Source organism: Betta splendens, chromosome 24, assembly GCF_900634795.4.
Source record: "Betta splendens chromosome 24, fBetSpl5.4, whole genome shotgun sequence".
Lineage (NCBI taxonomy): Eukaryota > Metazoa > Chordata > Actinopteri > Anabantiformes > Osphronemidae > Betta > Betta splendens.
Window position 1 is genome coordinate 10,447,569 of NC_040901.2, and position 11,826 is coordinate 10,459,394.

Here is an 11,826-nt window from a genome sequence, read left to right on the forward strand (position 1 = left end):
TTATTTTTTGATTTTTATTAGAATGTTTATTAAAATTAAAGAATGTGCCATTTATGTTACGTAGGGGCATTTTTAGACTTCTTTTACATTCAAACACTTGATGTCGCATCAGTCTAATTGGTTTTACTTTCGCCTCTTCGCATAGAACTCCAACTTCCATCTCTTCCGCTACCAACTTCCTCCCGTCCTGCCTCACTTCCTGGTACGTCACGCCTTCCTCCACTCCTCTCTGTTGTCTTTAGCGTCCTGGGTACACGGCGCACGCTCATTGGCTGAGGCGCTGCCTCGACACCGGCGGACCAATCGGCGCGGGCCACGGTGAGATCTTTTCGATGTACTTTTTCTGGGAGACTCCAGTGCTGCAGTTTGTGTGTGTTGCTAACAGAGGAGACTGCGAGTAGCTGAGACCATGAGACCGCTTCTTCTTGGTGAGCAACTCTTAAAACACGTTTTTATTCCTGCAAAATGCAACAGTAGTGCGCTTCCTAATGACACGTGTGTCTGATTTAGGTGTTTCTTTGGAAGGTATCTTATATAGCTGAGTTAAGATGCACATAATAGAGCCAGGCCGCTAGAAATTGTAATGAATTAATAGACGACATTTTCACAGAATTTTCACCACTTGCTGAAACTTTCTTTGACGCGCTACTGGTTGATTGAACGCGTTTGCTCACACACGCCTGGATTAATCGACATCTCTGTATCCTCGTCTCCTCCTCCAGGAGTGTTGGGCTGCTCCCTGGTCCTGTCCATCCAGGCTTTGTACACGTCTAGCGATGATGTTATCGAGCTCACCGCGTCCAACTTCAACAGGGAGGTCGTCCAGAGTGAGAGTCTGTGGCTGGTTGAGTTCTACGCTCCGTGGTGAGTCTTAGGAACTATGATAACAAGTGTCACCACATCAACACTCCGCATATTTTGGTCATATTTTCTGATCACTTAAACAGAAACTTCTCTTTTAAGAAGAGAAACGTTTATGCAAATTTGTCCTCTTGGGTTTTCCAGCTCAAAGAATTTAATTCAATTTTAATTTACTTGAGCAGACATGACTTCAGCTTGTTCTAAAAACTTCCAGCTTCATGATTAAACAAAAACTGCAAATTCATGGCTATCACGATTAAATGTTATAGTCAGTGAAGCTGTGCACAACTGACATCTCTGCAGATGAAGGGTGTTAATAAATTTCTAGATGTGTTAATGCTGAATCATTTTGTGCAGTGAATGGGAAAGTTTTTTTTTTATTTCAGCCATGTGTGCTGTGCGTATGTGAAATTTAAATATTATAAGCATGAAAACCTGGACCTCAGTATGGATTATTTACCGCATCATCTCTGTTTATCCTCACAGGTGTGGTCACTGTCAGAGTTTAGCTCCAGAGTGGAAGAAAGCAGCCACAGCCCTCAAGGTAAATCCTAGGATCTGTTATCTGGCCTGGTGTCTGATGACAAAGACAGTTTTCACAGTTTATGACTAGGTGGTGAGAATAGCAGGAAACAGAGCTGTAATACTTTGCTTTTTTTAGAGCAGAACTCAAATATCAGTAAATATTACCTCTTACTCTTTTAGACACACTTATCACTTCTGTTAGCACTTATCTGAGCTATGTTGCCTGTCCAGACAAATCCCACATATATCTGACTGTTCCTCTTCGATTCACATTCAGAGCTGTGAATGTTATGTGAAGAAAATGATTAACAGCAGAGTGTATTTTGCTGTAACTGTTGTTTGTTGTGCAAATCTTCAGGGAATTGTCAAGGTTGGTGCTGTAGATGCAGACCAGCACAAGTCTCTGGGTGGTCAGTATGGAGTGAGAGGTTTCCCCACCATCAAGATCTTTGGGGGAAACAAGAACAAGCCGGATGAATACCAAGGTACAGATGAAAACAGCACAGTTTGTACATTTGACCTCTTAATCTATAATTGTCTCCTCAATTCCTTCTAAATAACAATTTCTCAGATTAGTTATATAAATGGAATGAATGTATCAAAGAGGTTGACACACATTGATTTTTGTTTTTGGAGAATCAGAATCTTTGTCACTGATCTAATAGACTTTCAGCTGCATGTAATAAAGTCTTCATGCTGTTCCATCCTCAGGTGGACGCAGTAGTCAGGCCATTGTGGATGGAGCCATGAACGCCTTGCGCAGTCTGGTTAAAGACAGGCTGAGTGGCAAGTCTGGCAGCTCTGGCTACAGCAAACAGGTAGAGAACCTGTCTTGTAGCATTTCATAGCAATTAATATATTGGAAAGCTGAAGCACGGTCAAGTAACGCTGAACTTCATGTTAGGGTGGTGGCAGCGGAGGCAATGGTGGCAGCAAAAAGGATGTGGTCGAGCTCACTGACGACAACTTTGACAAGATGGTGCTGGACAGTAATGAAGTGTGGTTGGTGGAGTTCTTCGCCCCCTGGTGTGGACACTGCAAGAAGTAAGTTTAGGGATTATTCTTTAAGTGACAGAAGCTGAGGTACTCAAGTTGTTGGTCAAGATGTTGAGCAAAACAGTTTCATGGCCAGTTTTGCTTATTCGTCTTTCTCATTTGTTGTCAATAGCCTGGAGCCTGAGTGGGCAGCTGCAGCCACAGCTGTTAAGGAACAGACCAAGGGCAAAGTTCGCCTGGGAGCCGTGGATGCCACTGTGCACCAGGTTCTGTCTAGTCGCTATGGGGTAGGTCACTGTCCAGATTTCACTAAATTTAAATAGACAAATTAGTTAAAGGTCTGCTGACCGCAGGTAGATTGTGTAGGTCTGATTGTGTGTTTAACGCCCTAAAGCAGAATTTAAGAATCAGCTCTTTTGTGTTTGTAGGTCCGTGGATTTCCTACCATCAAGATTTTCCGCAAAGGCGAGGAGCCAGAGGACTACCAGGGAGGACGCTCCCGCGGAGACATCATCGAGAAGGCTTTGGACCTGTTCTCTGATAATGCTCCTGCTCCTGAACTGCAGGAGGTCAGTACAGTTATGTGCTTATGGGGTACAAAGGTTTATAGTGCAGATATGTTTGCCTTGAAGTTGTAAAAGCCAGTGCCAGGACGTCTCTTTGTTGGACTGAAACACATCTGTGTGCTTTTGACTTGTGTATTTTTAGTCATGCAAATTCACATAAGGCATTAAACGTGTGTTAATTGTATTTCTCACAGATCCTCAGTGAAGATGTCCTGAAGAAGACCTGTGAGGACAGTCAGCTGTGTATAATCGCTGTCCTGCCGCACATCCTGGACACAGGTGAGATCCCACATCTCACACAGATGGTGGTGCACGAGATACCAGATGCTGCAAGTCCTGTTCGTTTCTGAATAATTCATCATCCACGGTTGTTGTATCTGAACAGGCGCAGCTGGTAGAAACGACTATTTGGAGGTGATGTTGAAGATGGCTGATAAGTACAAGAAGAAGATGTGGGGGTAAGTATGCATTAATAAGTTACTGTTCACTTATAAGTTTTGCTGTTGCTCATGGCTTACTCTGCGTGTCTCAGGTGGCTTTGGACGGAGGCAGGAGCTCAGATGGAGCTGGAGTCTTCTCTGGGCATCGGTGGATTCGGATACCCGGCCATGGCTGCTATCAATACACGCAAGATGAAATTTGCTCTCCTGAAGGGCTCCTTCAGTGAGACTGGTATTCATGAGTTCCTCAGGTCAGTGGTGCCGCTGTCTCTCATCTAACACGTCACAGTAGGCCGAGCAGAGGAGCCCACTTTGTTGGTCTTCTCCACAGGGAGCTTTCTGTCGGCCGTGGCTCCACTGCCACCTTGGGAGGCGGAATCATGCCTAAGATTCACACTGTGGAAGCCTGGGATGGCAAGGATGGACAGGTGAGTGAGGAAGTCGGTTTAATTGAGCATTTGAATGATAATGACAGTGAACATATATTAACTCAGTCACACTAGATCACTATTCTCAACTTGATCTTCTCTGTTTTATCTTTTCAGCTTCCTGTGGAGGACGACTATGACCTCAGTGACATAGACCTGGATGATGACTTCGACAAGGATGAGTTATGAGCCTAGATGAGGCGGGATCCGAGACAGGTCGTCGTTTGTTGAATCCGGTCCGGCCCCGTGCGACCCGCCTCTCCTCTCCTGTGGACGAATGGGAGGCCCGGTTGCCCAGTTACTAAAATATTCTAGAAAAGACACAGGAGAAACACCTGCGGTTTCTCACAACATCTTTTTGTGAGTCACACAGGGACGGGGGGGGGTGGCGTGTCCCTGGTGTGACCTGCTGAACATTAAGGCGCTGCATATTTATATGGCTGTGACCACCAGCTGAGGAGAGGAAGGAGGTTCTGAATGTGGCATTTCAACCTTTTTTTGTAAAACGCCGCCAAGCACACATTTTAATGTGAACATGTCAAAGTAACACTTCAATGGTTCAATGGTGTGACTAAAATATTTTCTGTTTTCTTTTTAATCCGTGACTAAGAATCTTGGTGGGTTTGCATTATCTGTCCAGGACAAGGGGATACCGTGGGCCTTGTGTAGATTTTTCTTACACGACTTTATTTCAATTGTGTGAAAACAAAATGACATTTTTGTTACAAAAATAAAAAGAAATTAAAAACAATCACAGCGTCTTTATTAAAGTAAACTGTTACAATATCAGATGCATATCGCTGTGCGCATGCAACACCAGCTTAGTCAGGAATGTAACTTTTTAAGCCGCCGATGATTACAAGGACACAACACGTTTTAGTCCAATCAAAATATATCAAGCGATGTAAGTAGTTTCATCTTAGCGTAGTGTTATGTGAGCCATAATACTTCCTGTCAATGAATGTACGATATGGCACGTCACTTATAACCATCTTAGGAAAAGCATAAACAAAATATATCAGCTAAAGAGCACATAGTCCCCAGAGAAGCCACATTGACAAACTATGTGTTAATGTAAACATTAAGACATGGAGTACTGTTAAATCAAAAGGTTCTGTGTGTGTGATGATGACCCAGCCTCTGTCAGGTGTACAGCATGTGAGAGCATGCGTCATTGTCTCTGTCCTCAGAACTGGCGAGAGGATCCTTGATCCGACTGCAGCAGTCTGACGATGGACGGGTCGCTCTTGGCACCTTTAATGAACTCCTCCAAAGACAGTCTTCCTGCGGAGCAGAGACCAAAGAACGACTCAGCGTCAGAGGCAGTCGACCCCAGGACAAAGGAATGACACGTAATGCTGCCTCTATTATCACTGCTGCCCTAATAACGAGTTGACAGTAAAATTAATTACATCTAAGTCACGATTTATTTATTTGCCTGGATCCGTTAACCAGCAGGTGGCGCTGTTATGTTTTGATTAACAGAAACGGGAATTTATTTTTGGGTACAAGCAGGAATAGAATAATTATAAAAAAAAAAAATTAAACAAAGCGTAATATTAATAAATATATATTGTAATAAGTCAAATATTTTCTTCTATATTTCCCATTTATATTAGAAAGAAAGTGGGCCAAACTGAGAAAAAAAAACTTTTTTATGTTTAAACTGTTGTTCCTAACCGACTTTGGCAGCAGCTTGCAGCTGTTCCTGCGGTTTCATTCAAATCAGCATGCGTCAACCACAAAGACGAAATGAAACAGTCGCACAGTATCTGGTGAATTGCATTAGGAGGAGCAGCTAATTGGGTTCTGGTGGATTCGGCTTCAGCGCAGCCGGAGCCGTGGGCCTGGGCTGCTGTGTGTGAAACCCGAGGCAAACGCTTTAACCTTCAGCCTCCAAACGAGCCGCTCGGCCGCTTCACGCTCCAAATGCCTCACTGAGACGTCAAACACACTCAGGGCCTGTAAAATACGTAAGCACACATCACGAGCGTCCCCTCGCGCGCCGGCCGACGTCCTGCCCACCTGTCACTACATAATGGAAAACAGCTCAAACTAAAGTTTCAGTTTCATTCAGGTGCTGCACATCTAAAGGCTCCACAGCTTTACCATCGTGGTCTATGTCCATCTGTCTGAAGATCTTATCCGTCCTTTTCTCAGGTGTTGACTCATCCTCGGGCATCTTCATCACGGACGACACCATCTTGTAAATAGCCTGCAAAAGAGGGCGAGTAATGACCACTGTTAAATCTTATTTCAATCTGACTTGGGAGCCTTTTAAAAATAACTGCCCCCACCTGACGGGCTTGTTTTGTATTGTGTGAATGCTTTGACCCGCTTTTCTGTTGCTACCTGGTAATGACGGCGCTCTGGCAACTCAGGCTCATCCGGGTGAGAACGTAACTGTTTGCCCGTCTCCACGAGCATCACACACATGAAACCCAAAGGGCTTCGTCTTTAAAGAGCGTAAAAAGCTCAACTCATCTTAAATGTTATGCAGTGTGTGTGTGAGTGTGTGAATGTGTTCACATTCATCTGTAACCACACGCACAAAGGCCTGAGCCAATATTGATAGGGCTCCGCAGGCTGCTCAGCTCACCATATTGGAAGAGTAAATATAGCCTCAGTGATAAGGAGGAAAAACAAAAATCAGAGCAGGGCGGCCTGTAACCATGAGGTTAGGATGAATGTGCAAATGAACGCTGAGCCTGAAACAGCCCGGTTCCCACAGAGAGCAAAGGAAACGGAAAAGCAATAGGATAAATAGTGGGTCTGATGTTGATGAAGCCCTTGGAGCACAGGGCAGTAAATAACAGAGCGTGAGTCACCTGCACTATCTCCAGCATCTCCGCCCGGCTGATGTAGCCGTTGCCGTCCAGGTCGTACATGCTGAAGGCCCAGCGCAGCTTCTGCTCCAGGCCGCCGCGCGACGTCACGCTCAGCGCGATGATGAACTCCCGGAAGTCGATGGTGGCGTCGCCGTTGGTGTCGAACGTGCGGAAGACGTGCTCGGCGAACTTGGAGGCGTCGCCGTACGGGAAGAAGTTGGCGTAGATCTTCTTGAACTCCTCCACGGTCAGGTGGCCCGTGGGGCAGTCCTTGAGGAAGCCGCGGTACCACTCCTGCAGCTCGTGGTCGCTGAACTCCGTGTTCTCCCGCAGGTCGTTGAGCACCTCGGGCCGCAGCTTGCTGTTCTGTTTCCCCATCGCCGCCGGGCGTCCTCTCCTGCAGGACACCGGCAACCCTCGCGGTGAGTGATTCATGACCTAAATACAGTAGTTCTTCTCAATTAGCAGCAGCCTTTCTGTTGGCGCTTCCAGGATCAGTCCTGGGGGGAAAAACACTCACCCGGGAGGTCAGACGACCAGACATTCACCTCCACTTTTATTTTGAAAAAAAAAAAAAAAGCTTGATCCACTGAATTGATTTAAGCGGGTGGAGTTTGTGTTTTGATGAATTGAGAAGCACAAAAGGTGGCTAGAAAATACCAACGCTAACAAGCCCAGTGAAGCGCTTGACCACCTGGGCCTATTCACCTCTGTTTCCATGGTTATTTGACAAAATCTGTGTTCTTATTATATTATTCATGTATGCAGGGGTTTTCATCAAGGACATGGGGATGCACAAACACAACACGCCTACAATAAAGCCACAACAATATAAGATCATTCCGGCAACTAGTAATTATGAGTTGATGTTTTTTACATGTTGCAGATGAATTGCTTGAAAAGATGAGCTGAAATCAGGACTAACTCGATTTTTTTAAGGGCCAAATTCTGCGGAATGTGAAATAGTCTTTTACATGTACAGAATGTGTTAAGGGGTGAGTGGGAGGGACACAGGCAGCGATGTGCGTGGGCGGGGACGAAGAATGGAAAAAGCATGACACATAGAAAGAGAAACTGTTCCCAGCTCCGCCGCGTGAGCCGCTCCGCTAGCAGCAGCGCTCCAATTACCTACTAATCCCTGGGAATAACGCAGCCTCCTCCTCCTCCGATGATCGAAATCCCACCGTCCCCGGTGCTATTGGCACCGAAATGACTCCGGCGAGAGCCGTGCGCGCTTGAACGAGGCCCCACTTCTCATAATTGCCGCAACGGCGTAATTCCCTGCACTTTTATGAAGCACAGTCATCCAATAAGATGAGCCACGGTGACGTAAAGTCCCCGAAACCTCTCTGAGGCCTAGAGGTGGAAAAGAAATCAGCGAGAGCAGCTGCACAAGACATTAACAGCTCTGCCCCAGAAAAGCCTGCGTTCTTTAACCTTCTTCAAACATTTACTGGTTTATTGGTGATTACTGATGTGTACAAGCGGCTAAAAAGAGGAACGTCTCTGAAGCGCTGTTCCCTTTGAGGAGGCTTTGAGGCTGTAAAGGCCTGCAGGTCTGACCCCAGTGCTTCCGCTCTGTCACAACAGGATGAGGAAGCTGCAGCGGCGGCGGCGGCTCCTCGGCTCTGGGTCATGTGGACTTTTCCAGGACAGGCTGAGCCGGAGCAGACGTAAATATGGGCGTCGCTATTTGTTCTCCCCGGGGCCGAAAAAATCCTAGGAGAAACGACAGGATTCCAGCTGCCGGGGGGTGAGAGGTGAAAGCTGCTGCGCTGATGTTTAAGGAGGTTCAGGGGGTGAATGGGAAAGTTTCACTCACTTTGGATGAAAAATGGCAAAACAGAAACGCTTGTGTCCTTTTACTAGATGTCCTAAAGCCCAGAACAGAGGGGGAGTAGGATGAGGCTTGGGCTTTTGACCAAGCGAGTGCCTACGTAGGCAAGTCTTAAGTGTAAACAGTTTCCTGCTGCAATATAAAAAATGTTTATTTCAGGCTTCTGTGATTCATCGTTTAGGCTTCGGGAGGTTTTATAAGTTTATGAGAAAGTTGCATCGGCGCAGGCTCCAGCCGCGTTTTCCACTGGCTTCGCTTAATAATGAGGCCGTTTCAGCCCCTGCGTCCGTCCCCACCTCCACTTCAACGGGGACCCCATAAAACTTGGGACCGGACCGGCCTCGCCGCTGTGCGCTATTTTTAGGCGCACCTCATTTCCTGCGCAAACGAAATGCGGCCTTCCTCCGAGAGGAAGGACGGCGGCGCAGACGCAGGAGTTGGAGCGTGACACGCGGCTGATGGAGCTCATTGAGAACAGGAAGTCTGTCCGCGTCGTGCCTCCTTCGCCCGGAAGGTGAATCAAACTAAGCAAAACTAATATGGTCCCGCTTATTGCCGCGGCGCGGGCGTCCCGCTGTGCGGAGGATGAGCAGAGCCGCCCCGCAGCCGCGACCGCTGCGCGCCGACGAGCGGGCGCAGGGTAAGAAAACGAGCTCCTCCAGTTATTCTCGCCTCCAGCGACCTCTCTGAGCGAGCGTCGGTGAGAATCACGCGGTGGATCAGGATGAAGTCCCCTGACACACCAGTAGTCAAGGCAACAGGATAGTGGAGCGCACGAGAAGGAGGCGGCGGAGCCATCAATGTGGGGCGCGCGCAGGGCAGCGGATAGAAACGAGCACGCGCGCTAGGTGTGTATTAAAATGGTCATTGTGCAATTTGTCCTGTCTGTTTTAAATTATTTATTAACTATTATTAACTATTTCGTGGGAAAGCTCCGCTTGTGTTTATTTGTGTTGCAGCCGCGACTTTGTAGGAATGTTTGTCATCAGTTATTCAACTGGTGAGTGGGCCTGTTTAATTCTGGATCTTGGCTTTGTTCCTGCGCGATACAACAATAACAACAATGCAGCAGAGATAATTGGAGGGCTGGCAACGCGCTGCTGGAAGGGATGGAGTCTTACGGAGGTCGACCTGTTTGTCAGCACTTGGCGATAACTCATTGTCTTATCTCTATTATTAATGGCGTTACTGTAAATCTGAAAGTTAATTTTAAGAACAGGCTGAGATAAGCGACATAATTAACAATTAAAGGGTTTGTTTGGATCAACAGCTGTGCAATAAAAACAAATTTGATATAGTTTTGTGCACATTGTAAAAACATTTCCACGATCAGAACACTGTTTATGTTTATGGGTTTTGTTTACAGTAAGTTTGTAGTTCCTCGTAGATCTTTGTGTGTTCGTGTGTGTAGTGAGATGGTGTAGTGGTTTCTGGGTGTAGCCTCTGTAACTCTCCCGTCCGGGGAAACGGACTCGGCACCGGACTGGACGGAACCGCGTCAACGCAAACCTACCTGTTTTAAGTGTCGAAAAGTCCGCTTCCCCCGCTCGAACCCAACGCCTCCTCCTGCCGGGACGAGGAGCGGAGACGACTCCCAGAGTCAGATGACGCTCCTTAAAAAGTAATGAGTCCCGAGTGCCGCGGTTCTACACGGGAGCTCCTCTCCGCGCTCAGTTGTAGCGGCTCTATCATCAGTGGGAGATGTGGCACGGAGCTCGGCTTTCATCCGACGCGTCCAACCGGACGCCGGGGGGGGGGGGGGGGGGGGGTCCGTTCCACCACAGGCGATTCATCTGACGTCATTCATAAACACGCGGTGTTCAACGGTCACAGTTAGCTTCGGTCTGATTACGATTTTTATTTAAATTAGACTCTACACGCGTATAATGTTTGCAGTGAGTTGGACTTTTTGTGCACCCCCACCGGCGATCATTTGGTTCCGTCCACACCCGCTGCTTCGCCGTAGAATCAGCGGCAGCAGCGTCCTGTGGAAAATAATCACTGGCGACTATTATTAGAACGATATCTAAAATAAACTGCGGGGAAATCTTAATGTAAGGAGAGGGAAAGTGTTGCAGGCACACAAAGACAACGATGCTGTGAAAACAGCGGTAGGACACTAGGAACGACTTTATCATAACGTTCATCTGAACCTAAAGCAGCTACAAGGCAACTCCCTCATTTTAATTCAATTAAAGCCTATTAATCTATTTGTTGTTCTTCCTCGGTTGGACTGGGGAAAAACAACGACGGACACGTTTTCTTTTCCTCACTCCCCCAGATGATAAAACTTCCTTTGTGTAGGCTTAGGTGACACTGCAGTCTGGGTGGTGTGTAAGCATTTCAACTGACTTCATAAATTATTAACTGTGTGTGTGTGTGTGTGTGTGTGTGTGTGTGTGTGTGTGTGTGTGTGTGTGTGTGTGTGTGTGTGTGTGTCGTCCTGAAGTCTGACGCCTGCTGTTTCCACACACACATTGAGTGTTTGTCTGTGCCTAAGAGTCACTACGATGCAGATGAACGGAGGGCTCACAGCTCTGAGGCTTGTTTCCTTCTTGTTTGAAACTTACATCTGTTGCTCCTGAAGTAAAACTGATGAAAAAAGGTTGTCAATGAAACTATCGACCGCCACATAAATGTGTGAAACAGTATGAACATGCTGCGACAGCCTGTGTGTAAACCTGCAGAATCAGTCGGTTGTTATCCATGTTCCCATTCAAGCCTCTGGGGCTAAATAATCAGTTCCTTCTCCAATAAAAAGAGAAAACCTGAAGATTTTAAATATTGATGTAAACCATCACCATGACAACTGGCGAACCCGGGGCTGTATGCTGATGTGTTTGTTAGTGTGGTCTATTTCTAGATTGAAGGTCAATCATAATAATGAGCACTCTTTAAATTAAACTGCACATATGTTAAAAATGTGTTTTCACTTTAACACATTGCAAACTGATACGGTAATACACAAAGGAACACTTTTGTTTTATTCTGAAAACACAATTGTCCACTAGATGGCGCTAACAGCCCTTTAGTGACTTGGCAGAGTTACGCAGTTGCAGGACGGTCTGTGGCGCAGCTGATGGACATGGTGTCACACGGGCAGCTTTATTTGTGATGGGTGCGTTCACGGTCACAGTCCCTTCAGCCAATGTGTGTAGATGTATGTAGTGCCCCCCTATGGTGATATATGCTCTTACTTTAGAGAAAGAAATGTAAACGTGAATGCATAAACATATAACATCAAATGTTTGCCATAGTATAATGAACATTTTAATCTAATAATTTGTGTGTTGTTGTTTTGTTCTAATAAATCTGCCTCAGGCCTTCGGGATGAACAGAGCAAGC

General features: G+C 46.4%; 2 protein-coding genes across 2 annotated transcripts; one reads left to right on the forward strand and one right to left on the reverse strand.

Moving 5' to 3' along the window:
- Nucleotides 1–274: 274 nt before the first annotated feature.
- On the forward strand, nucleotides 275–4,567 carry pdia6 (protein disulfide isomerase family A, member 6). The gene is made up of 13 exons (XM_029141353.2): nucleotides 275–428; nucleotides 723–864; nucleotides 1,348–1,405; nucleotides 1,745–1,871; nucleotides 2,098–2,204; nucleotides 2,291–2,430; nucleotides 2,555–2,669; nucleotides 2,811–2,951; nucleotides 3,143–3,227; nucleotides 3,334–3,406; nucleotides 3,481–3,639; nucleotides 3,720–3,816; nucleotides 3,934–4,567. Exons 1-13 carry the CDS (start codon nucleotides 410–412, stop codon nucleotides 4,003–4,005), a joined length of 1,335 nt encoding a protein of 444 aa, XP_028997186.1. The 5' UTR covers nucleotides 275–409; the 3' UTR covers nucleotides 4,006–4,567.
- hpcal1 (hippocalcin-like 1) lies at nucleotides 4,563–11,204 on the reverse strand. The gene is made up of 5 exons (XM_029141354.3): nucleotides 11,163–11,204; nucleotides 11,015–11,073; nucleotides 6,645–7,041; nucleotides 5,926–6,031; nucleotides 4,563–5,100 (listed from the first exon to the last, which is right to left on the reverse strand). Exons 1-5 carry the CDS (start codon nucleotides 11,187–11,189, stop codon nucleotides 5,003–5,005), a joined length of 687 nt encoding a protein of 228 aa, XP_028997187.2. The 5' UTR covers nucleotides 11,190–11,204; the 3' UTR covers nucleotides 4,563–5,002.
- Between the last annotated feature and the right edge of the window lie 622 nt (nucleotides 11,205–11,826).